Source organism: Leopardus geoffroyi, chromosome C1 (assembly GCF_018350155.1).
Source record: "Leopardus geoffroyi isolate Oge1 chromosome C1, O.geoffroyi_Oge1_pat1.0, whole genome shotgun sequence".
Classification (NCBI taxonomy): domain Eukaryota; kingdom Metazoa; phylum Chordata; class Mammalia; order Carnivora; family Felidae; genus Leopardus; species Leopardus geoffroyi.
The window spans coordinates 27,720,246-27,744,597 of record NC_059328.1 but is presented as its reverse complement, the minus strand read 5'-3'; the positions used below and the strand labels follow the sequence as shown (position 1 = coordinate 27,744,597).

At 37.8% G+C, this 24,352-nt stretch overlaps 1 protein-coding gene across 6 annotated transcripts in view; it reads right to left on the bottom strand.

The window, feature by feature from the left end:
- AGO3 (argonaute RISC catalytic component 3) overlaps positions 1–24,352 on the bottom strand; it is a 115,861-nt gene that overhangs the window by 5,614 nt on the left and 85,895 nt on the right. For 5 of the 6 annotated variants that reach the window (XM_045476703.1, XM_045476705.1, XM_045476707.1 and 2 more), the window contains 5 exons: positions 15,445–15,604; positions 13,869–13,959; positions 9,040–9,234; positions 8,566–8,700; positions 3,706–3,807 (listed from right to left, as the gene is read on the bottom strand). In XM_045476703.1, the coding sequence (XP_045332659.1) occupies positions 3,706–3,807; positions 8,566–8,700; positions 9,040–9,234; positions 13,869–13,959; positions 15,445–15,604 (683 nt within the window). The remainder of the gene's footprint in view (positions 1–3,705; positions 3,808–8,565; positions 8,701–9,039; positions 9,235–13,868; positions 13,960–15,444; positions 15,605–24,352) is intronic. The other variant, XM_045476704.1, reaches the window with a different exon arrangement.

The following is a 24,352-nucleotide window of genomic DNA, read 5'->3' as shown; positions in this document are numbered from 1 at the left end:
AATGGAAGAAATATACGAGAGAACAACTTGAAGGGAAATACAGGATCAAGGAACTGTAGTTTAGGATGGGGAAGTGTCAGCTAAGGGGATGAGGTCAGAAGCTTGGAAATGACTGAAGGTACAAAAAGAAGGATAACTGGTGAACTGAGACCAACTCGAGTCAGGCGAGAGCAAATTCGAACAACACTACACACTGAACCTTTCCTCCTGTGAGAAAGGGGAGAAGAAAGCAGGTGTGACTGACAGTATAGTTTCTTACTGAGGTAAAAGGAAGGGGTCATGTTCTGAGTGTCAGAGCAAGAGACCAAGGTTAGGGCCCCTTGGAAAATGGTATTAAGAGCTAACAAAAGATGGGGCGCCTAGGTGGCGCAGTCGGTTAGGCGTCCGACTTCAGCCAGGTCACGATCTCGTGGTCCGTGAGTTCGAGCCCCGCATCAGGCTCTGGGCTGATGGCTCAGAGCCTGGAGCCTGTTTCTGATTCTGTGTCTCCCTCTCTCTCTGCCCCTCCCCCGTTCATGCTCTGTCTCTCTCTGTCCCAAAAATGAATAAATGTTGAAAAAAATTAAAAAAAAAAAAAAAAAAAAAAGAGCTAACAAAAGAGGAGTTCAAGGATTGTTAAGCAATAGTGAAGGAGATCTTTGAAGTTGTGGGGATTTATATCAGGAAATTATAATTTAGGTCACTGTCTGCTGTGATTCCTCAACAGGGAGCATTTATCTTTTTAGGAGAACTCCCTGTGGAGGCTCAGAGGGGTCCCAGGCTCCCTTCAGTTAACACATTTCTAATAGTATGTCAGGTGGGTTTTTTTCCCCCCTGCTGTCCTGGAATTGCAACTAGGGTCTGAAGGAGAGGACTAAAGGTGTTAGGCACCCCACAGTCTAAAGAATTACCAATCTTTGGAGCCAGCCACCTCTCCTCAAGGGCTCACTGAGAGAAGCCAGGTTAGGACAGGTCTTACCATCAATTCCCTGGTGCTGGCCTCTTCTCACCTAATCCCCATCCTCCCAGGAGAGGAAAAGAATGATTATGGGTTTTGTGAAAACATGGAATTGCACTTGTGAGGAAAGGTACACTCTCTCTCATGAAAATATAATAAGAGGGACTCCAGGAGAATACATTATAAAGATAAGAACCTGTTGGAAAGGGAGACTTTTATCTCATGCCCCAGCTGGACACTTGCCGAGCTCAGAGCCCACAGGCCCACTCTGCCATCTCCACAGGGCTGGAATGGTAAGAATTACTATAAACAGTTTTAGGAGCCTAAAGGACTGAAAGTGAGCATAAGTGCAGGAGCTCCTAAATACTAGCAGACTGGCAGCAATACGAGATGAGTTAGAGTACCTGAAGGAGGAGGAGAAAGAGGTATCTCAGAATCAGGCCATGGTCCCCTTCTCTATTCAAAGTTACCAGGACCAAAGCTCTAGCCTGATCTGGGCAGGTAAAGGGCGGAACACAGTAGTAGCAAGCTTTGACGTGATTTGTAAATTTAAGTTTTAAAGATGAGTGTGAATTTTACCTCAAAATAAAATGCAGAAGGGAGAAAATAATACCAACAAGACCAATAAAAAGTATTAAATGTTATGGAATTTGGCCAAAATGTTGAAGGGTCTGTTAATCACTGATAAAGTTAAAAACAATGACACAAAAAAATAATCTCTTATACTGGTTAGAAATGATTGGGTTTTTAATTTTAGCTGGTAAAAAAACAAGACTCCAAAAACAACAACAAAACAAAACCCAAGACTCCTGTTTTTATCTCTGAGAAGTTTGAAAATTCTAATAAAGCTGAGAAGATGTGTAAAAAACCATCCTCAGTCCTTGTGAAATGTTCCTGGTTATTTACTGACTAAAGTCTCAATTTAGTGTTCAAAAGGAAAACTGGTCCCTAAAATTGCTGGTTAAACACAGTATGGAAATACCTCTGCCTTTAAGATTCATAATGACCATTTGCCTATCAGTAGCATACAAAAAATCTAGAGTAAAAAATTCTGTTTAACCAGCATTTCCAGAATTCATCTGAACGAAGAATCTTTTTTTCTTTTCTATAATATTTATTGAAAAGTCACAGCAGTAGTGTTCCATGGGATACATGGACAGAAACACTCGTTTAAAAAATATGTGCTCCAATTTTACAGATTTCATCTCTGGAAGGTACTTTTAACTTTGTTTTGCTAAATGACTGTTACCACCCACAGTGGAAATGTTTGACATTGATTCACTGACTGTGAAATGGAACAGATATAAGAACACAGATAAATGAGTGGGATAATAATTTTAAAGCTGTAAGAGTGGAACAAGGGGTTAGTGTATGTGGGACTACATACATACTTAGTGTATGTGAGATACAGCTGTTCAGCATAGAACATCTTCCTGAAATTTGTTTTAATCAATGGCAAGTAACCTAAAATAGTTTGGTGCTACATTCTGTCAGACATCCTAGGAACAGAGGTTCACTCTGTCATTGAAAAGTTTGAGAAACACTGAATTAAGCTTATGTTCAGGGCACCTGGGTAGTTTAGTTGGTTAAGGGTCAGACTTTGGCTCAGGTCATGAACTCACAGTTTGTGAGTTCAAGCCCCACATCAGGCTCCATGCTTACAACTTGGAGCCAGCTTGGGACTCTTCCTCTCCCCCACTCTCTACCCTTCTCCTACTCAAGCTTGTACTCTCTCTCTCTCTCTCTCTCTCTCAACATACCTAACTAAATAAATAAGAGGATTCATTTAAAATAAATAAAGCTTATGTTCTACTAAGTAATAAAGCTAACAAATAATGTGATCTTATGAAAAAAGTAAGACTCTTTTAATTTTTTTTTAATGTTTATTTATTTTTGAGCGAGAGAGAGAGAGAGAAAGAGAGAGAGGGAGAGGGAGACAGAGAGTGAGTGGGTGAGGGGCAGAGAGAGAGGGAGACACAGAATCCAAAGCAGGCTCCAGGTTCCAAGCTGTCAGCACAGAGTCTGACAAGGGGCTCGAACCCATGAACTGTGAGATCATGACCTGAGTGAAGTCAGGCACTTAAACGACTGAGCCACCGAGGTGCCCCGGAAAGAGTAAGACTCTAAAATTATTTCACTGAAACTTAAAGCTACAAATTGATAAACTCTTTCACATGCTCAATATCTGCCAGTAAATGCCAGAGTTCTCTATGAAGTATTATTATCAAAAAGAAGCAAATGTCAAAGGAAGAATCAAGTATTTTAAAATTTTTGAAGTTTTAGGTTAAATTGAAGACCTAGTTTGGGAGATTTATTCTGTTAAACTACTTACATTCTGGTATTTTAATAGAACTAAGCCCCTCTCCCCAAGGTAAGAAAGGGAAAGAAATTTATTTACTGAAAGTTTCATCTAATTTCATGTGGAAACAATTTAGAGTGTAGAAAACAGTGTTTCTTTCAATTAAAAAAATACACATAACAGGGCGCCTGGGTGGGTCAGTCGGTTGAGTGTCTGACTTCGGCTCAGGTCATGATCTCGCTGGGTTTGTGAGTTCGGGCCCCGCGTCGGGCTCTGTGCTGACAGCTCAGAGCCTGGAGCCTCCTTCAGATTCTATGTCTCCTCCTCTCTCTGCCCTTCCCATGCTCGTGCTCTGTCTCTCTCTCTCAATAATAAATAAACGTTAAAAAAGATTAAAAACAAAACAAAACAAAACACATAAGAATGGAAGTTCCTGAATTAGAACATTTTGCTGAAAGTGTAGGCTTACCTGTATTCCAGCATGGCTACAGAGGTAAAAATCAAACTCATATGGGTGTGTAATGTCTGTATCAACTGTTGTTCCAGCTGGGATATTGCCACTTCTTCCAACCTAGATTTGTTTGGCCAAAGTTTAAACAAACGAGACAAAGGTAAAGAATGTATCTAAAAGCACTTTCAAAAATGTATAAATATATCAGCTGATCCTGTGTTTCACTACCTTTAACTTGAAATACTACTTGAGCAGGCATTAACCGGAAACCTTATTCTAGTCCTGGTTCCTATTCTTACATAGTGCTGAAAGTGAGAGCTGATAAACAACAAAGAGTTACTAGTGTCTATTGGTGCTTAGCTAGCAGGTGATCCCAATATGGGTGGAACACGTAAAATTTTTCTTAAAATTACTTTAGGGGTGTCTGGGTGGCTCAGTCAGGTAAGTCTCCAAGTCTTGGTTTCAGCTCAGGTCATGATCTCATGGTTTGGGAGTTCGAGCCCCATCAGGCTCTATACTGACCTTGTGGACCCTGCTTGGGATTCTCTCCCTTTTTTCCCCCTCCCCCAAAAGAAATAAAAATAAAAATAAAAACAAATCTGCTATACATGTTCCAATTTATGGTACCTGTGAACAACAGGCACTCTTGAATGTGTAATTTATGAAAACTAGCATTTTCCTTGGAAACACTGTGTTTTTAGAGAGCAAGAATGCTGACAACATACAACAGTAGTAACCATTTGTTAACTATGCGCCAGGCACTTAACGTACATTATTTCTAATCCTAATAATCCTGCAAGTCAGGTGTTATTCCCTCCTGTTTGGGAAACCTAGGCTCAGGAATATGAAATAATTTGCTGTACAGCACACAATAAAGGGCTGAACTGGTAGTGAAATATGGAACTGATTGCAAAGGTCCTATTCCTTTTATTTCATACTAGCAGTTTTAACATCTTGTAAGGAAGCCAACACCATGATGGCGATGGTGTGAATGTGACTGAAATGGTTCAAAATTTCTGATAAGGAAAGGCTTATTTTTTAAAGTTTATTTGTTTATTTTTGCAAGGAGCCGAGAGAGAGAGAGAGAGACAGATTCTGATGCAGGCTCTGGACTCTGAGCTGTCAGCACAGAGCCTGACATGGGGCTTGAACCCATAAACTATAAGATCATGACCTGAGCTGAAGATGGACGTTCAGCCGAGCTACCCAGGCGCCCCAAAAGGTTCCTAATAAAACACTTCAAAATGCATATGTATACTCACCTCTACCTCTGTATCTCTAACACATTTAAAATCAGTAATTCTAAGTCTAGGTTTATAAGGTTAGCAAATTAGAAACTATTTTACTGACTCAGACATTCTTTCTGCATGCGAGGGACCACTATCAGGTAGTGGCATGAGTTATATATAGCTATGTAGCTATATAGCTATGTAGCTTAGCCTTCACTAAGCACAAAACAAAGAAAACAGCTCATACTAAGCACAAAACAAAGAAAACAGTTCATAATCAACTAAATTATGCCTATTCTTAATACACAAATCAAATTAACATGTATAAAAAGGTTTACTTTACTTACAGAGACAGCAGAATGGGTTCATATCACAGCTTCACCGGTTTCTAGTTGTTCTATCTAGGGCATGGTATTTTAACTACCTCTCATCTATTATTAGTAATAGTATTTAGAACAAAGGTGAAAGAGAAGCTGACAAATGAAGAACTAACATGACTAAACATCAGATGCTAGTAATCATTAAATCTAACTTAGGTTTTCCTAATCTTGCTTCTGAAGAAACATTTGTTTTTTTCAGGCACAAAAAAATTTACATAGAAATTTGGGGTCAAAGGCCTTTAACAACTGGAGGCCACAATAAAAAACTAACACTACTGCTATCAGAGAGGTTAACAGTGATTATAAGCATTCTGGAGCCAGAGTGCCTGATTTGAGTCCTAGCTCTACCAACAACTAGGCTTGTAAACCTTGTTCTTTAACCTCATATGCCCCAGTTTCCTTCTGTGGAAAATGATAATAATAATAAATACCTCATAGTGTTGTGATGATTAAATGAGTTAAATATATAACAAATACCTATAACAAATACCTAGTCTGCTATGATTATTTCTTTTTCTCTATTATTTTTCTTTTTTCTTTTCCTCTATTATTACCACAATCACCACCACTCTACAACTAGCCAACCTTTATTGTGTGCTTAGCATGTATGTGCCAAGCACTGTTTTAGGTATATTACATATTTTTATTTATTTAATCCTTTTAACAACCCAAATAAGGAAGAAATTAATATCACCCAAACCTTGCTGGGATGGAAACAGGCACAGAGACGTTAAGTTACTTGCCCAAAGCTACATGGAGAGTGTAACCAAAGACAAAATATATACTAAACCCAGCATACACTTCTCAGTCTTTTCTGTTGAACCCTTTCCCCAAGGAGACACTAACACTTGCAATTCTCAAATTTCTCTGCTCCACAGTTTGAAGGATGGGAATAGAGCAATGGAAATGACAGCAAGACTGCTACTTGCCTATGCTTCATTCAGACAAGAATACAGATTTCCCTAGGTATTTACACCTCCTCCTCTTTCTAATTATAAAAATACATAGTCATACTACAAAACATAAAAATGAATTCTGTGAGGGGGTGCCTGGCTGGCTTAGTTGGTAGAGCATGAAATTCTTAATCTCGGGGTAGTGAGTTCAAGACCTACATTGGGTATAGAAATTACTTAAAAATAAAATCTTGCGATGCCTCAGTGGTTCAGTCATTAAGTGTCCTATTCTTGATTTTAGCTCAGGTCATGATCTTGTGCTTCTTGAAATCGAGACCTGCATTAAGCTCTGCAGAGCCTGCTTGGGATTCTCTCTCTCCCTCTCTCCCCGCTCCTTCACCGCTTGCACGTGTGTGTGTTCTCTAGATATATAAATAAACATTAAAAAAAAAAAAAAAGAGGGGCGCCTGGGTGGCTCAGTCAGTTGGGTGGCCGACTACAGCTCAGGTCATGATCCCACGGTCTTTGAGTTCCAGCCCCGCATCGGGCTCTCTGCTCACAGCTCAGAGTCTGGAGCCTGCTTCTTATTCTGTGTCTCCCTCTCTCTCTGCCCCTTCCCTGCTTGCTGTCTCTTTCTCTCAAAAATAATAAACATCAAAAGAACAAAAAAACAAAAAAAAAAAAAAGAGAGAGAGACATTCTGGCGTGCCTGGGAAGCTCAGTCAGTTAAGTGTCTGACTCTTGGTTTTGGCTCAAGTCACGATCTCCCGGTTTGTGAGATTGAGCCCCTGTCTAGCTCCATGCTGACAGTGCAGAGCCTGCTTGGGATTCTCTCTCTCTCTCTCTCTCTCTCTCTGCTCCTCCCCAGTAGTGCACGCTCTCTCTCTCTCTCTCAAAATAAATAAACATTAAAAAAAAAATAGACATTAAAAAAATAAAATCTCAAAAAAACTTCTGTGAATTTTAAAGGAAGCATTATTTAAAAGTTGGTTTACGGGGCGCCTGGGTGGCGCAGTCGGTTCAGTGTCCGACTTCAGCCAGGTCACGATCTCACGTCCGTGAGTTCGAGCCCCGCGTCGGGCTCTGGGCTGATGGCTCAGAGCCTGGAGCCTGTTTCCGATTCTGTGTCTCCCTCTCTCTCTGCCCCTCCCCCGTTCATGCTCTGTCTCTCTCTGTCCCAAAAATAAATAAACGTTGAAAAAAAAAAAAAAAAAAAAAAAAAAAAAAAAGTTGGTTTACATGAATTTCCACTAATCACTCTAGAAAGTCCCTAGGTGTTTTTTTAAAAATAATCTATCTACCTACCTACCTACCTACCTACCTACCTACCTACCTACCTACCTATCTAGTTAGAGCACGCACAAGCAGGGGAGGGGCAGAGAGGGAGAGACAGAATTCAAAGCAGGCTCCAGGCTCCGAGCTGTCAGCACAGAGCCCCATCCTGATGTGGGGCTCAAATCCACGAACTGTGAGATCACGACCTGAGCCGAAGTTGATGCTTAACCAACTGAGCCACCCAGGTGCCCCAAGTCCCTAGCTTTTAAAAAAACTAATTCTTACAAGATTATTTTAAAAAATGAATGTACCTTATTCCCTCTGAACATTTAAGACACATAGGAATAGAAAGAACAAGTTTAAAACTATGAGCTTCAGGACACTTGGGTGGCTCAGTCAGTTAAGAGTCTGACTCTTGATTTTGGCTCAAGTCATGACCTCTGGTCACTGAGATTCAGCCCTGCTTCAGATTCTCTCTCTCCCTCTTTTTCTGCCCCTCCCCTGCTCTCTCTCTCTCAAAAAAATGTAATAATAAATAAAATTTAAAAAATGCTTCTCCCAGGGGCGCCTGGGTGGCTCAGTTGATTAAGCATCCGATTTTGGCTCAGGTCATGATCTCATGGTCCATGAGTTCAAGCCCTGTGTTAGGCTCTGTGCTGACAGCTCAGAGCCTGGAGTCTGCTTCAGATTCTGTGTCTCCCCTCTCTCTGCCCCTCCCTAGCTCATGCTGTCTCTTGGTCTCTCTCTCAAAAAAAAATAAAAATAAAAAATAAATAAATAAAATAAACATAAAAAAAAAGATTCTCCCATCCTTAAAAAAAAAAAAAAAACAAAACAAAGAATTTCTTCACAATAACGAAAAGCATTAACAGGATTTTGAATACTTGGAGAATAGAACTTGGTTAACAGAAATTCTAGAAAATTAAAAGCAACAACCTATTTGGATGCTTTTATACTCATAATCTGCTAAGTTGAAATCTGCTAGTATATATTGGGACCTCTGCTTGGCAGAGAGCCTCTGTTAAGTGTTCTATGAGCTCTGTTAAGAGCTATCTGAGGTAAGTTTGTCTTATTATAGCATTACAACAGATGTAAAATTACCCTTTCTGTCCTATCAGCACAAAACAATCGAGTGTGATGTCTCTTCTGAACTACAATGTAGGTTATTCCAGGTTGATAGTCTTTTTCCAAACTGATGCAGGCTTCTCGAATTGCTAGTAGTTCATAATATAATACCTAGAGGAGATGAAATGGAAACATTTGATATAGTCAGTTGTTCTCTTATATATGCTTCAAACTAAGATCATAATTTAGTTTCAGAACTTCTTAATCTTATCACCTTACAGTTAAATACACTTCTTTATTCCATTTAAACTATTATCAGAGAATGATGTTAGCAATCAAGGCTTACACATCCATAGTAAGCTTTTTAGAAGGGAAAATCTAAGGAACCATCAAATTTTGACTTTTGAGAATTTTCAACCTAATTAAGGCTTCTAACTTTAGAACTAGATACCATATTATAAACACAGTATCTGATTTAACCACAGAATGATGAGATCCCAGGCAACCAACCTGCCTAAACTGTCCCTCTGAAACACCATCCCGATAAAAGATGATACGAGTAGGTTTGAACCGAGTTGACTTATAAAATTGAATGAGAAGTTCTCGAACCATGGAAGCCAAGTCCTGGATGATCTCCTGTCGGGGTCTCTGAACTCTTACTGTGGCACAGTATCTGCTTGGGTGGGCATCCATACTACCTACAACCTAGGTTGGAAAAAGGAAAGAAAAATAGAAATTAAGACAATCAAAGCTCCATGATTATGAGTTTTACAATAAAAAAAAACTGAAAATAAGCACATGGATTTTATTTAAATTTGTAGTTTACTATAACATTATTACTGTTCATTTTCAAAGTAATAAAAAATTGATAATTCCCAGTGAAGAAGAGAATAAAAGATCCAGTATAGGGTCAAAAACTATTTTCTGGGGTACTTGGCTGGGGTACTTGGCTGGTTGGTAGAATGTCTATGACTCTTGATCTCAAGGTTGTGAGTTTGAACCCCACACTGGGTACAGAGATTACTTAAAAATAAAATCTTCAAAAACAAAACTATTTTCCTAAGAGTAGGTTGAACTTTACATTAAAAAAAAAAAAATCAGGGCGCTCAGTTGGTTGAGCGTCCAACTTTGGCTAGGGTCATGATCTCAAGATTCATGAGTTTGAGCTCCATATCACGCTGTGTGCTGACAGCTCAGAAACTGGAGTCTGCTTCAGATTCTGTGTCCCTCTCTTGTTCTGCCCCTCCCTCACTCATGCTCTGTCTCTGTCTCTCTCTGAAGAATAAATAAAATATTAAAAAAATTAAAAAAATATGTTTTTAGTTTTATTTATTTATTAAATTTTTTTAAATGTTTGTTTATTTTTGAAGGAGAGAGAGACAGAGTGTCGGGGATGGGGGTGGGCAGAAGGGAGGGAGACACAGAATCCGAAGCAGGCTCCAGGCTCTGAGCTGTCAGCACAGAGCCCGATGCGGGGCTCGAACTCACAAACCGTGAGATCATGACCCGAGCTGAAGTCGGTCGCTTAACTGACTGAGCCACCCAGGCACCCCTGTTTTTGGTTTTAAACTCTACACCCAAAACAGGGCTCAAACTCACGACACTGATATCAAGATTAGCATGCTCAGGGGCCCTGGGTGGCTCAGTCAGTTAAGTGTCCAACTTTGGCTCAGGTCATGATCTTGCAGTTCATGAGTTTGAGCCCCACATCCGGCTCCTCACTGACAGTGTGGAGCCTGCTTGGGATTCTCTCCCTCTACCCTCCTCCCTTTCACTCCCCCATTTGCCCATGCGCATGCACTCTCTCTAAATAAATAAATAAACTTAAAAAAGAAAAAAAAAGAGGCACATGCTCTACTGACTGAGCCAACCGTGCACCCCTGCACTTTACATTTAACAAGATTCTAATTTATAGATGTTTTTGGTATATATAAAGATTAGTAAGGAAAGAGAGACAAAAAGACATTCTTAAAGAGAAGAAGAGAGGGGCGCCTGGGTGGCGCAGTCGGTTAAGCGTCCGACTTCAGCCAGGTCACGATCTCGCGGTCCGTGAGTTCGAGCCCCGCGTCCGGCTCTGGGCTGATGGCTCGGAGCCTGGAGCCTGTTTCTGATTCTGTGTCTCCCTCTCTCTCTCTCTGCCCCTCCCCCATTCATGCTCTGTCTCTCTCTGTCCCAAAAATAAATAAACGTTGAAAAAAAAAAATTAAAAAAAAAAAAAGAGAAGAAGAGAAAGGAGGTAAGTAATAAAGAAGACCCATTCAAACGCTTCATTTTTCTTTATATCTTTTACTCACAGACCTACTGAAGCACAATCTCTGGAACTCAAATATTTAAAAAAAAAATGTTTATTTTGAGAGAAAGCATGCATGAGCGGGGGAGGGGCGGGGGGGGGAAGAGGGAGAGAGAGAGAGAGAGAGAGAGAGAGAGAGAAAGAAAGAGAATTATAAGCAGGCTCCGTGCTGCTAGCGCAGGGCTCAAACCCGTGAATCGTGAGATCATGACCTAAGCCAAAATCAAGAGTCAGACGCTTAACTGACTGAGCCACCCAGGTGCCCCTGGAACCCAAATATTTTTTAAATGTCTACACATCATTCTAATCAGAGCTGAGTCTGAGAACCAGCTGGTCACTCTGCCTCCAGCTTCTCTTTCTTCCAGTGTAGGATCTATATCAAAGCCATATTTCAAAAATGGAACTCTGTAACCCCATGTTCACTGTACATGTAGTCAAGATGTGGAAACAACGTAAGTGTCCATCAATGGATGAAAGCATTAAAAAATGTAGCATGTATAAACAATGGAATATTATATTACTCAGCCATAAATAAATAAGGATGAAATCTTGCCATTTGTGCAAATATGGGTGGACTTTAAAGGCATTATACAAGTCAAAAAAGTCAGAGAGAGAAAGACAAATACCACATGATCTCACTTCTATGTGGAGTAAAGGAAAACATAACAAAATAAAACAAAAGCAACGCAGGGGGTGGGTGATGGATGAAATGGGGAAGGGGGTTCAAAGATACAAATTTCTAGTTATAAAATAAATTCTGTCATTGAGAGGTACTGTATAGCATGCAGTATGATGATGACTATCATTAATAACACTGTATTGAATATTTGAAAGTTGTTAGAGTAAATCTGAAAAGTTCTCATTACAAGAAAAAATTTTGTAACTATGTATGGTGACAGATGTTAATTAGACTTACTGTATACATCTTTTTACAATATATACATATATCAAATCATTACGTTGCAATTATGGGTCAATTATACTTCAATTAAAAATAATAAAAAATAGTACTTCAAAAGAGCACCTAACTTCCTGTCAGTAATTTAATGCCTTATTACTTGAAACCAAAATATGGAAAATTCTTATGTTTCTCTTCTGTGTTAGGTCAGACTAGAAAATAATCAAGAGTTTTTAAAGAAATGAACTAGAACTTGTCTACTATGTACACAGGATTTTATCTACTTTATCATCTACAGGTTAAAAAAAAAAAGAACTCTAGCCATTTCGTTCCTCTTAATGGTATCTCATTACTAACAAGTAAATCTATACCCCTTTGTGTATGGCACAAAAAGCCACACAAAAGCTTACTAGCCTCACATCTGCTATACTGCATTCCAATTTCCTACATTGCTCAACGTTCTCAACACACCAGGTTTTTGTGATCTAAATTTTAATTTATATTGCTATTAAAGTAGTATCTATTATACTATGTGGCATTTATTACTTACATTTGTTTTTCACACTGGTCTTTAAGTTCTTGGGAATAGAAGCCATATAGCAAAAAGAATTAATTAATAAATTCTATTTACAAGACCTCTGATAATAATAAAAGAAAATGGATATTTGGCAGAAATGGATTTAGTAGAAAAGGACAATGACTACCCAGAAGTCCAAAATTTAAGCTAGGCTTAAATTTTCTCGGAAAATGACCCCAAGATAGCAAATTCAAAGTAAGTCTTTTGAATTTTTTTTGAAAAAATAATTTCATCTTCTATAAGAGCATTTTTATGAATATCGGAAGTGGCTCAATACTACCTCTAGGACATGTGAAATGACAATTCATGCGTAACTATAAGAATAAAAAGCAATAAAATTTACTAACAGATAAAAGCAAATTTCCTTCACTAATAAAAATAGCTTTGGAATCTTAAGTAAGAATTTTAACATTACTATCATTTACACGGACAAATAAAATGTACCAGGTTGTTGTAACTTAAGATTTATGTAAAGTTTATTATAAAGGTAACAGAAAACATATGTAAAACGTTTTACAGTTTAATTTGTGAAATTTATCAAGTATGGATAAAATATGTTGACATTTTCAAAATGTTGGTATTTGTTGAAAATCAAGGAATTTCAAGGTGGGTAAAATATTATCTGGCTTTCTGAAGTTTATAAGAACTACACTTAAAAGAACTGATGAAACTTTACAAATATAGAGGTGGGCAGAGACATAAAAGGCAAATGTTGGGTGTTTGGGTGGCTCAGTCAGTTAAGCGACCAACTTGAGCTCAGGTCACGATCTTGCGGTCCGTGAGTTCGAGCCCCATGTTGGGTTCTGTGCTGACCACTCAGACCCTGGAGCCTGCTTCAGATTCTGTGTCTCCCTCTCTTTATGTCCCTCCCCTTCTGGTGCGCTCTCAAAAATAAATAAACATTAAAAAAAAAAGGCAAATGTTAAAAGTAGGAACGGTAGTATTAAAACAAAGAATTCAGGTGCAAAGTATTAGACTGGACAAAGGTAGAAGAATTTTACATTGAAAAAATGCAAAGACACTACTGAAATACATAAACTCTTTAAATAAAAACTAACTGAAAATATATAATCAATAGAGAGGTCAAATAGGTAAATTAAAGTAGGAAACAAAAGACTTGAATAATACAACTAATAAGCTTGATTTAATAAATATATGTAACTTGTAGCCCCCAAACCAGAGAATAACCTTTTTTTTTTTAATTTTAAAATGTTTATTCATTTTTTGAGAGAGAGGCAGAGAGTAAGCAGGGGAAGGGCAGAGAGAGGGAGACACAGAATTTGAAAGCAGGCTCCAGGCTCTGAGCTGTTGGCAGAGCCCAATGTGAGGCTCAAACTCACAAACTGCAAGATCATGACCTGAGCCGAAGTCGGAAGATTAACTGTGCTACCCAGGTGCCCCAAGGGAATGATCATCCTTTTAAAAAAATCCAAAGACTATTTGAAAATTGGTTCTAGATATATATATATTTATAAAAATTGGTTTCAAAGAAAAAATGTTATTAAAATTCAAAAAGCTGAAACCAAAATGTTGATCCTCTAAACTTTAGACAAGATAAACCTAATGACACTCACAGCAGCAATAGAAGGCTTCTTCCCATCACCAGCTGGTGGATGAGTGACATCTGCTCCCAAAAAGATCACGGGTTGCTGGAACACAGAAGGTCTTAAACACATTTTTTAAAAGAGTTAGATAATTCATTTTTTCACAATGCATTTATCTGTTCATACTACTGCCACACAAATACAAGTTGCTGACACAGCACAGAGGAGGTCTTACACAGACAGCTTCAAAGGCCTGAATTACTGTTTTATTCTCTTCATTCATGAATCCCTAACTCAATGAAGTAGAAGCTATCACAATAGGTCTATCCAATGTCCTATTCAGAGCAATTTTCTGCCTTAAGCATTGGTGCTGGTGGTTGCAAAGGGCAGGCATTCTTCATAAGAGGCATAAAATGATAAACTGCCTCATATTAATCCCAGTTTGTATCAATCTTTCTGTAATCTATTTACATTTAAACTATGTAATCTCTCAAGGAGAAAAAGAATCATTAACCTTTTCACTGAAAAGGATTATAGGAATCTACTACTCCCCTTCCTGTGGCCAAAAGTATAAATACTTAACAGTCATAAAGTAGTTGGTCAGTCATTTTATTTAAAAAACTATATCCTTTATGGGGTGCCTGGGTGGCTCAGTCAGTTAAGCATCTAATTCCTTATCTTGGCTCAGGTCGTGATCTCATGGTTCATGAGACAGAGCCCCTCATAATGCTCTGTGCTGACAGTGCGGAGCCTGCTTGGAATTCTCCCTCTCTCTCCTGCTTGTGTTCTCTCTCAAAAAAGATAAACATTAAAGAAAACCAACAATTATATCCTTTAAGATTCAAATGATTGTCTCTTAGTTGGTGGACTTGATAGAATTCTATACCCATCTCATTTATGATTCTCATCTATTTAACAGACAGCATGGAAAAACAGAAAACAAAAAGGACTTTTGTGCCAAACACACATGGGTCTATCCTTATTCTAATGCTTATCTGTGGTGCATTCTAGTCAAGATATTTTTTTAAAGCCTCAGTTGCTTCAACTATTAAAAGGAAACCTGTTGTTCAATTCTCAGTCTCTTGCCCAGCACCTGTTTCTAGGTCATTATGTCATTCTTCCTAAGAGCTCTTAGACATGATAACAATTTGACAGTAACATCTGTTGTCCCACTGAAGGTAGCAGAGGTTGACAAGGCTCACTTAAATGATTCACTTAACTGACATACCCCACCCAAGACCCTCCATTCTTCCCTTACTTTCTAGGTTGAGTGAGCAGCCTCATAATACCAGATTAAAGAGGACTATCAAATAACGAGAAAATTCTTCAAGTTGAGCTCTCCAGTGAGAAATACGTAAAGTTCTCAAATACTTTCTAGCTGGGAAAGAGGTTATTTGTATATACTAAATAAAAATGGAGTTGAAAGGGGATTTTTCACAAGGGAATCTCTTAATCTTGCCTTAAATTTTTTTGCTAAAATGTCTACTTATCTCCCATGGCAGGAATCATCAAAAATGTCTCTTACACTGATTTTAGATATAGTGATATATAGAAAAATTAAGATGAAAAGTAATTAACATTTAATTAAGTGATTAGCTTATCTTACCTTTGATGAGGTACAAGAATATTATTGATCCCTCCGAGTTTAACATTTATCTTTAGGCACAAGTTTGAGAGAGTTTGAGGGGATGTTTTTATTACATTCTTGACTTGGACACACTGCGTAGCCATACCCAAAAGTGTATCTCCTACACGTTTCACTTCAGCTATGGAACAAATACACATACCTCCAGTTAGAAAAAAGGTCAAGCTTCACTGAAAACTAAGCTACTATATTTCCCCCCTTGAAATACATCACTGGATTACAGGACTCTAAAAATTATAACAATACTAAAACAATGATGTTATAATTTAAAGTATACTGCCTTGAAGATTAGCTTAAATATTTAGTGATAATTTTCCCATTTGTTTTCTTCTTTATGTAAGAAAGTATATTTTTGTCATCATAAAAATAATATAACCATAATAAGTGAAAATCCAGAAAGAAAAATATCACACATAATCCCTTGTTAGCATTTTATTGTACTTTCTTCCAGTGCTTTTCTCATTTATATTATTTTAATGCAGTTATACTCATAGTATAGTTATAGCATTCAATCTTATTTTGCAACTTTTAACTTAAAATTAGTCTTTACAGTGTATGGGGCACCTTGGCGGCTCAGTTGGTTAATTAAGTGTATGACTCTTGGTCTTGGCTCAGGTTATGATTTCACGGTTCTTGAGTTCAAGCCTTGAGTCAGGCTCTGTGCTGCCAGAGCCCACCTAGGATTCTGTCTCTCTTTTTGTACCTGCACCCCCCCCCCCCAACTCTCCCATGTATGCTCCTTCTCTCAAAATAAATAAACATTAAAAAAATAAAATAAAAAGTCTTTATGTAAAGAATAAAAGGTCCCTGTAACTTTCCTTCTCTTTGCCATTATGACAACCATAAAGAGTTCAGTATACATACCTTCTTTTTTATAAAACACACATAAAACGTTTCTTTTTAATGTTTATTTTGAGAGAGAGAGAGAAAGAGAGCAGGGCAGAGACAGAGAAGGAGAGAGAATCCAAAGAGGGCCCTGAGCTGTCAGCACAGATCCCGATGCAAGGCTTGAAATCACCAACCGTGAGATCACGACCAGAGCCGAAATCAAGGGCCAGATGCTTAACCAACTGAGACACTCAGGTGCCCCACACATGGAAATAAATAAATAAATAAATAAATAAATAAATAAATAAATAAATAAATTTTAAAAGCAAACCTGCATTCTACTTTGCAAACTGGCATTTTCATTTAATAATGTAGTATATTCTGAATCTTAATATATAAATTGCTATTATTTGTAATAATAACAGTCTGTTTTTAAATGTCATAAAGAATCTAATCAGTCATACACAGATATGTTTATAGCTTGTTCCAGGTTCTCATTATTTCAAACAAAGCTACACAAATAATATCCCTGTACATTTATTTTTGTTTGGTTATGTAACTACAGCTTCAGGATACATTTCTACAAATAGAATTGAGGGATTAGAGGTATATATATTTAACATTTTTGTAGATACTGATAAATTGCTCTCCAAAAAGGTTTATTCATTCACTCCACAAATATTTAATGTGCACCTAATACATGCTAGTACTGTGTGAGGCTCTAAATACACAATGTCTTTGAAGATGTACAAACGGCTAATAGTCACATTAAAAGATGCTCCACATCACTAATTATTAGGGAAATGCAAATCAAAACCACAACACGATACCACTTCATACTCATTAGGATGGTTATTACCAAAAAGGAAAAAAAAAAAAAAAAAAAAAGAAAAGAAAATGATAAGTATTGCTGGGATGTGGAAAAACTGGAACCCTTGTGCGTTACTGGTAGGAATGCAAAATGGTGCAGCTGCTATAAAAGAAGCAAATACAGTAGACCTGAACAGCATCATTAAATAACTGCAGTTAAAAGACATTTATAAAATACTTCACTTAATAACAGCAAGAATATACATTCTTCTCAAACTTATACAACATTAAGACAGACCTCATTCTGGTCCAAAAACATAACTTAGCAAATTTAAAAGAACAGAAATCATACTAAATATGGTCTCAGACCACAGCAGAATTAAACTAGAAATCAGTAACAGAAAGATAGCTGGGAAATCCCCAAATATGTGTATATTACATTAAAAGTATACAGACTAGGAAGGAAGAAATAAAACTGTTTGTTCACAGGATACATGACTGTCTTGGTAGAAAATCCCAAAGAATGAAAGAAACACCTCCTGGAACTAATAAGTGACTATAGTAGGGTTGCATGATACAAAGTAAATATACAAAAGTCACCTGCTTTCCTAAATGCCAAAAATGAACAACTGAAATTGAAAATGAAAAACACAATTACCATTCACATTAGTATCAAAAGAAAAAAAAAGATACACTTGGGTATAAATCTAACAAAATGTGTACAGGATCTATACAAAATTGTAAAATTCTGATAAAAAGTCAAAGAAGCTCTAAACAGAGAGACAGTACGTCTTCAAGGATGGGAAAACTTAACATTCTTAAGATGTCGATTCTTTCCAGCCTGATTAATAGACTCAATGTAATCCTAATAAAAATCTCAGCAAATTATTTTGTGGATACTGCAAACAGATTCTAAAGGTTATACAGAGAGGCAAAAGATTTAGAATAGCTAACACAATAGTGAAGAAGAACAAAGTCAGAGAAGTGACACTACCTGACATTAAGACTTACATTAGTATCAAGACTGTGATGTTAGCAAATAAATAGACATACAGACCAATGGAACAAAATAAAAAGCCCAGAAATAGACACACAAATATATTTAATCAATCTTTGACAAAGTAGCAAAGGCAACTTAATGGAGAAAGATAGTCCTTCCAACAAATAGAACTGGAAGAACTGGATAGTGACATGCAAAAAACTGAATCTAGTAACAGACAGTACATCTTTCATGGAAAGTAACTCAAAGTGAGTTATAAACCTATATATATATAAAAAAAAAAAAACTATAAAACTACTAGAAAGTAACATAGAAGAAATTTCATGTAACCCTGGGCTTGGTAACAGGTTCTAATTTTTTTTTTTTTTTTTACTTTTTATTTATTTTTGAGAGAGACAGAGACAGAATGCGAGTGGGTTGGGGCAGAGAGAGAGACACACACACACAGAATCTGAAGCAGGCTCCAGGCTCTGAGCTGTCAGCACAAAGCCCGACACGGAGCTTGTATTCATGAGCTATGAGATCACGACCTGAGCTGAAGTCAGACGCTCAACCATCTGAGCCACCCAGGTGGCCCTGCAACAAGCTCTAATTATAACCCCGAAAACATGATCTGTGAAAGAAAAATTAATGAATTGGACTTTATTAACATTAGAGACTTTTAGTCTTTATTAACATTAGAAACTCTTTTTTCAAATGTTTATTTTTGAGACAGAGAGAGCGTGAGTGCGAGCATGAGCAGGGAAAGGGCAGAGAGGGGGAGACAGAGGATCTGAGATGGGCTCCATGTTGACAGCCCGATGTGGGGCTTGAACTCATGAACTGTGAGATCATGACTGGAGCCGAAGTTAGACCCTTAATCAACAGAGCCACCCAGGCACCCCTAGAAACTGTTAAGAGGATGAAAAGACAGGCCAGACTGGAAGAAAATAAGTGCAAAATACATATATGATAAAGAACTTGAAACCAAAATATACAAGAACTCTTAGAACTGAAAAATAAGAAAACAACTTAAAAGTGGGTGAAAGGCTGGAATAGACATGGCACTAAAGAAGATATACAGATGCTCAATGTCACTTCATCAGGGAAATCAAAACCACAAATCAAAACCACACTGAGTTACGACCTCATGCCAAGTCAGAGTGGCTAAAATGAACAAATCAGGAGACTATAGATGCTGGCAAGGATGTGGAGAAATGGCAACCCTCTTGCACTGTTCGTGGGAATGCAAACTGATGCAGCCACTTTGGAAAACAGTGTGGAGGTTCCTCAAAAAATTAAAAATAGATCTACCCTATGATCCAGCAATAGCACTGCTAGGAATTTACCCAAGGGATACAGGAGTGCTGATGCATAGGGGCACTTGTACCCCAATGTTTATAGCAGCACTTTCAACAATAGCCAAATTACGGAAAGAGCCTAAATGTCCATCAACTGATGAATGGATAAAGAAATTGTGGTTTATATACACAATGGAATACTATGTGGCAATGTGAAAGAATGAAATATGGCTTTTTGTAGGAAGGTGGATGGAACTGGAGAGTGTTATCCTAAGTGAAATGAGTCATACAGAGACAGATACCATATGTTTTCACTCTTACGTGGATCCTGAGAAACTTAACAGAAGACCATGGGGGAGGGGAAGGAAAAAAAAAGTTAGAGAGGGAGGGATCCAAACCATAAGAGACTCTTAAAAACTGAGAATAAACTGAGGGTTGATGGGGGGTGGGAGGGAGGGGGAAGTGGGTGATGGGCATTGAGGAGGGCACCTGTTGGGATGGAAACAAATTTGACAATAAATTCATATTTAAAAAAAAGAAGATATGTAGATGGCAAGTAAGCACATGAAAAGATTCTCAACATTATGTGTCACTAAGGAATTGAAAATTAAAACAACAGTAAGATACACTACAAATTTATTAGAATGGCTAAAATATTTAAAAATTGACAATACTAAATACTGAAGAGGATGTAGTACACAATAGGAACTTTTATTCGTTGCTGTGGGAATACAAAATGGTACAGCCATTTTTAAAAAGTTTATTCAGGGGTGCCTGGGTGGCTCAGTCGGTTAAGCGTCCGACTTCAGCTCAGGTCATGATCTCACAGTCCATGAGTTCGAGCCCCTCGTCGGGCTCTGTGCTGACAGCTCGGAGCCTGGAGCCTGCTTCCGATTCTGTGTCTCCCTCTCTCTCTGACCCTCCCCCATTCACGCTCTGTCTCTCTCTGTCTCAAAAATAAATAAACATTAAAAAAAAAATTAAAAAAAAAAAAGAAAAAAAAGTTTATTCATTTACTTGTTTAAGCAGTCTCTACAGTCAATGTTGGTCTCAAACTCATGACCCAAAGATCAAAAGTCTCATGCTCTTCTGACTGAGCCAGCCAGTGCCCGAGTATAGACATTTTGGCAGTCTCAGCAAAAGATAAAGCAATTGTGTTCCTATTTACCCAAGTCAGTTGGAAACTTATTTATGTCTATCCAAAAACCTGCACGTGAATGTTTACAGCAGCAATCATAATTGCCAAAAAACTGGAAGCAATGAAAACATCCTTCTTGATTACGAGGTAAGAACAGGTTAAATGGATAACAAACTAATACATCTATACAATGGAATATTTTTCAGCAGTAAAAAGAAATGACTTATCAAGCTACAAAAAGACATGAAGGAACCTTAAATGCATACTGCTAAGTGAAAGAAGCCAATTAGAAAGGGTACATACTGTATGAGTCCAACTATACAACATCTTAGAAAAGGCAAAACTATAGAAACAAAAGGGCCAGTGGGTGTCAAGGTTTTGAGGAGAGACAGGGAGGGATGAACAGGTGGAGTACAGGGGATTTTTAGAGCCATGAAGCTATTTTTTACGATACTGTATATATATGATGTTTTACATTTATCAAAACCCACAAGCCTGTCCAACACAAAAAGTGAACTTTAATGTAAGCTTTTACATTAATTAAGATTTATAAATTTTATTTATTTATAAATCAATTAATAATGATTTATCAGTATTGGTTCATTAAATGTACCACACCAGTACAAGATGTTAATAACAGGGAAAACTTTGCAGAGGAAGGGGTAAATATATAGGAACTCTCTACACTATCTGCTTAATTTTTCTGTATATCTAAAATAAAAAAAAAAATCTATTAATTAAAAAATTGCACTAGTTGGGGCGCCTGGGTGGCGCAGTTGGTTAAGCGTCCGACTTCAGCCAGGTCGTGATCTCCCAGTCCGTGGGTTCGAGCCCTGCGTCGGGCTCTGGGCTGATGGCTCAGAGCCTAGAGCCTGTTTCTGATTCTGTGTCTCCCTCTCTCTCTGCCCCTCCCTTGTTCATTCTCTGTCTCTCTCTGTCCCAAAAATAAATAAACGTTGAAAAAAAAAATTAAAAAAAAAAATTGCACTAGAAGAAATGTAGAGAATGGACTGAAAAGGAACTACAGGGAATGCAGGCAAGAATGTCAGCTAGGAGGCTATGGTAATACCAACTTTCTCTCCCATGAACAGTGTATGAGAGTCAATATTTATTTTTATTTTTGCCAGAAATGGGTATTATGATTATTAGTAAAAAATTACTTATTCAAGTTCATATTTTCTTAATGACTAATGAGGCTGAGCATCTTTTCATCAGATAACTGACCATTTGTTTCATTTGTTTTTCTGTTTTATGTCCTTTGTCTATTTTTCAGTTGAGTTGTTTGTCCTTTCCTTATTGATTTACAAATTCTTTGAGTTCAAGCTTCTGACTTTTATCAGTTTTTAAAATATCTTTTTTGGGGGGTTGCCTGGGTGGCTCAGTTGGTTAAGCATCTGACTTCGGCTCAGGTCATGATCTCACAGCTCATGAGTTCGAGCCCTGCACTGGGCTCTGTGCCTTTTTTTTTTTTTTTTTAAATGTTTATTTATTTTTGAAGGAGAGACAGAGCATGAGTGGGGGAGGGACAGAGAGAGAGAGAGGGAGGGAGACACAGAATCCAAAGCAGGATCAAGGCTCTGAGCTGTTAGCACACAGCTCAACCTGGGGTTTGAACTCACAAGCTGTGAGATCATGACCTGAGCCGAAGTTGGTTGGTTCAACTGAGCTACCCAGGCACCACTAAAAATATCTTTTGAATTTTATAACATCATTTGTAACCACTGCATACTATTTTATTAACATATTATAGCTTACTCATTGTTTAAAGCCAGTTCTCAATAGTTTTATTTATTTTTAAAGGTTTATTTTTGAGAGATAGATAAGGCATGTGTGGGGGAGGGCCAGAGAGAGAGTGGGAGACACAGAATCCAAAGTAGGCTCCATGTTCTGAGCTGTCAGCATAGAGCCCGATGTGGGAATGGAACCCACAAACCATGAGATAATGACCAAAGCCGAGGTCGGATGCTTAACCAACTGTGCCAACCAAGCACCCTCTCAATAGTTTTTTAATATCACAGATACCATTATGAAAATTCTGTGCATAGAATTTTCTCCATTATGAATTCTTTCCCTTGAACACCTTTTTGTAATTGAAATTACTGAATCACACAAACACATTTTTATACTTTTGATAGGATATTATCAATTTAACTGCCATCAGCAATATATTAAAATTCTAGATTCACTTCATACTCACAAGCACTAAGTATTATAATATTTAAATACATTTGCTAATTTAGTAACATAAAATTTTTCTTTCATTTTTTTTAAACAGAAAGAGTGAATGTGCTTGAGTGGGGGAAAGCAAGAGAAAATCTCAGGCAGGCTCCATACCCAGAGCAGAGTCCAACATGGGGCTCGATCCCACCACCTCAGGATCATGACCTGAGCGAAAACCAAGAGTCTAATGTTCAACCAACTGAGTCACCCAGCTGCTCCAAAAATTTTTCCTTTTATTTACTTGTAGTTTTCTTTAACTTTTAGTGAAAACCAATACTTTCTCATATAACTGGTTTTGTTTTTTCTTGAGAAATTTTGGTTTATATTCTTGCTCACTAATCTATAAGAATATAAGGATTTTTTCTTTGATCACAATAACAGATCTATATGGATATTTTAATAATAAACTAGCCCTCTGTTGTCTCCATTTGCTGCAAACACTTTTTAGATTCTATTGGTTTCCATTTATTTACTTATTATCATTATATATTTGTGAGATATAGAAAACTGAATTTTTATGTAGTAAATCTAACAATTTCTCCTTTGTGAACAGTTCTATCCTTCTTTTTTTTTTTTTTAAGAGTTAGAGAGAGAATGTGAGTTGGGAAGGAGGGCAGAGGGAGAGAGAGAATTTTAAGCAGGCTCTGGGGCACCTCTGGTGGCTCAGTCCATTAAACATCCAGCTCTTGATTTCAGCTCAGGTCATGATCTCAAGGTTGGTGAGACTGAGCCTCACGTCAGGCTCTGCACTGATAGCGTAGAGCCTGCTTGGGATTCTCTCTGTCTCTCTTTTTCCCCCTCTGCTTCTCCCTAACTTTGTGCACGTGACTGCATGCTCGCTCTCTCTCAAAATAAATAAATAAACATAAAAAAAAAAAAGAAAAAGAAAAAGGAATCTTAAGCAGGCTCCATGCTCAGGGTGGAGCTTGACATGGGGCTCAATCCCATGACCCTGGGAGCCTGACCTAAGCCAAAATCAAGAGTCAGATACTCAACCAAATGAGCCACTAAGGCACTTTTATCATTTAAAATTTTTTTTTAAATTTAGATTTAAGTTTGTTAACATACAGTGCAATATTGGGTTCTGGAGTAGAATTTAGTGATTCATCACTTATATATAACGCCCAGTGCTTATCACAAGTGCCCTCCTCAGTACCCATCACTCCACCCTAGCCCATCTTCCACCCACCTCCGTCAACCCCCAGTTTATTCTCTATCATTAAGAGTCTGTTGTGGTTGGGGTGCATGGTGGCTCAGTCAGTTAAAGCATCCAACTCTTGATTTCGGCATAGGTTGTAATCTCATCGTTTGTGGGGTTGAGCCCTCTGTTGGGCTCCACGCTGACAGCATGGGGCCTGCTTTGGATTCTCCCCCTCCCTCCAACATCTCTCTCAAAATAAATAAACATTAAAAAATAAAGTCTGTTGTGGTTTGTTTCCCTCTCCTCTCCCTTCCCACATGTTCATGTGTTTTGTTTCTTAAATTCCACATATCAGTAAAATCGTATTGTATTTGTTTTTCTTGGACTGACTTATTTTGCATAGTATAATACATTCTAGCTCCAACCATGTCATTACAAATGGGAAGATTTCA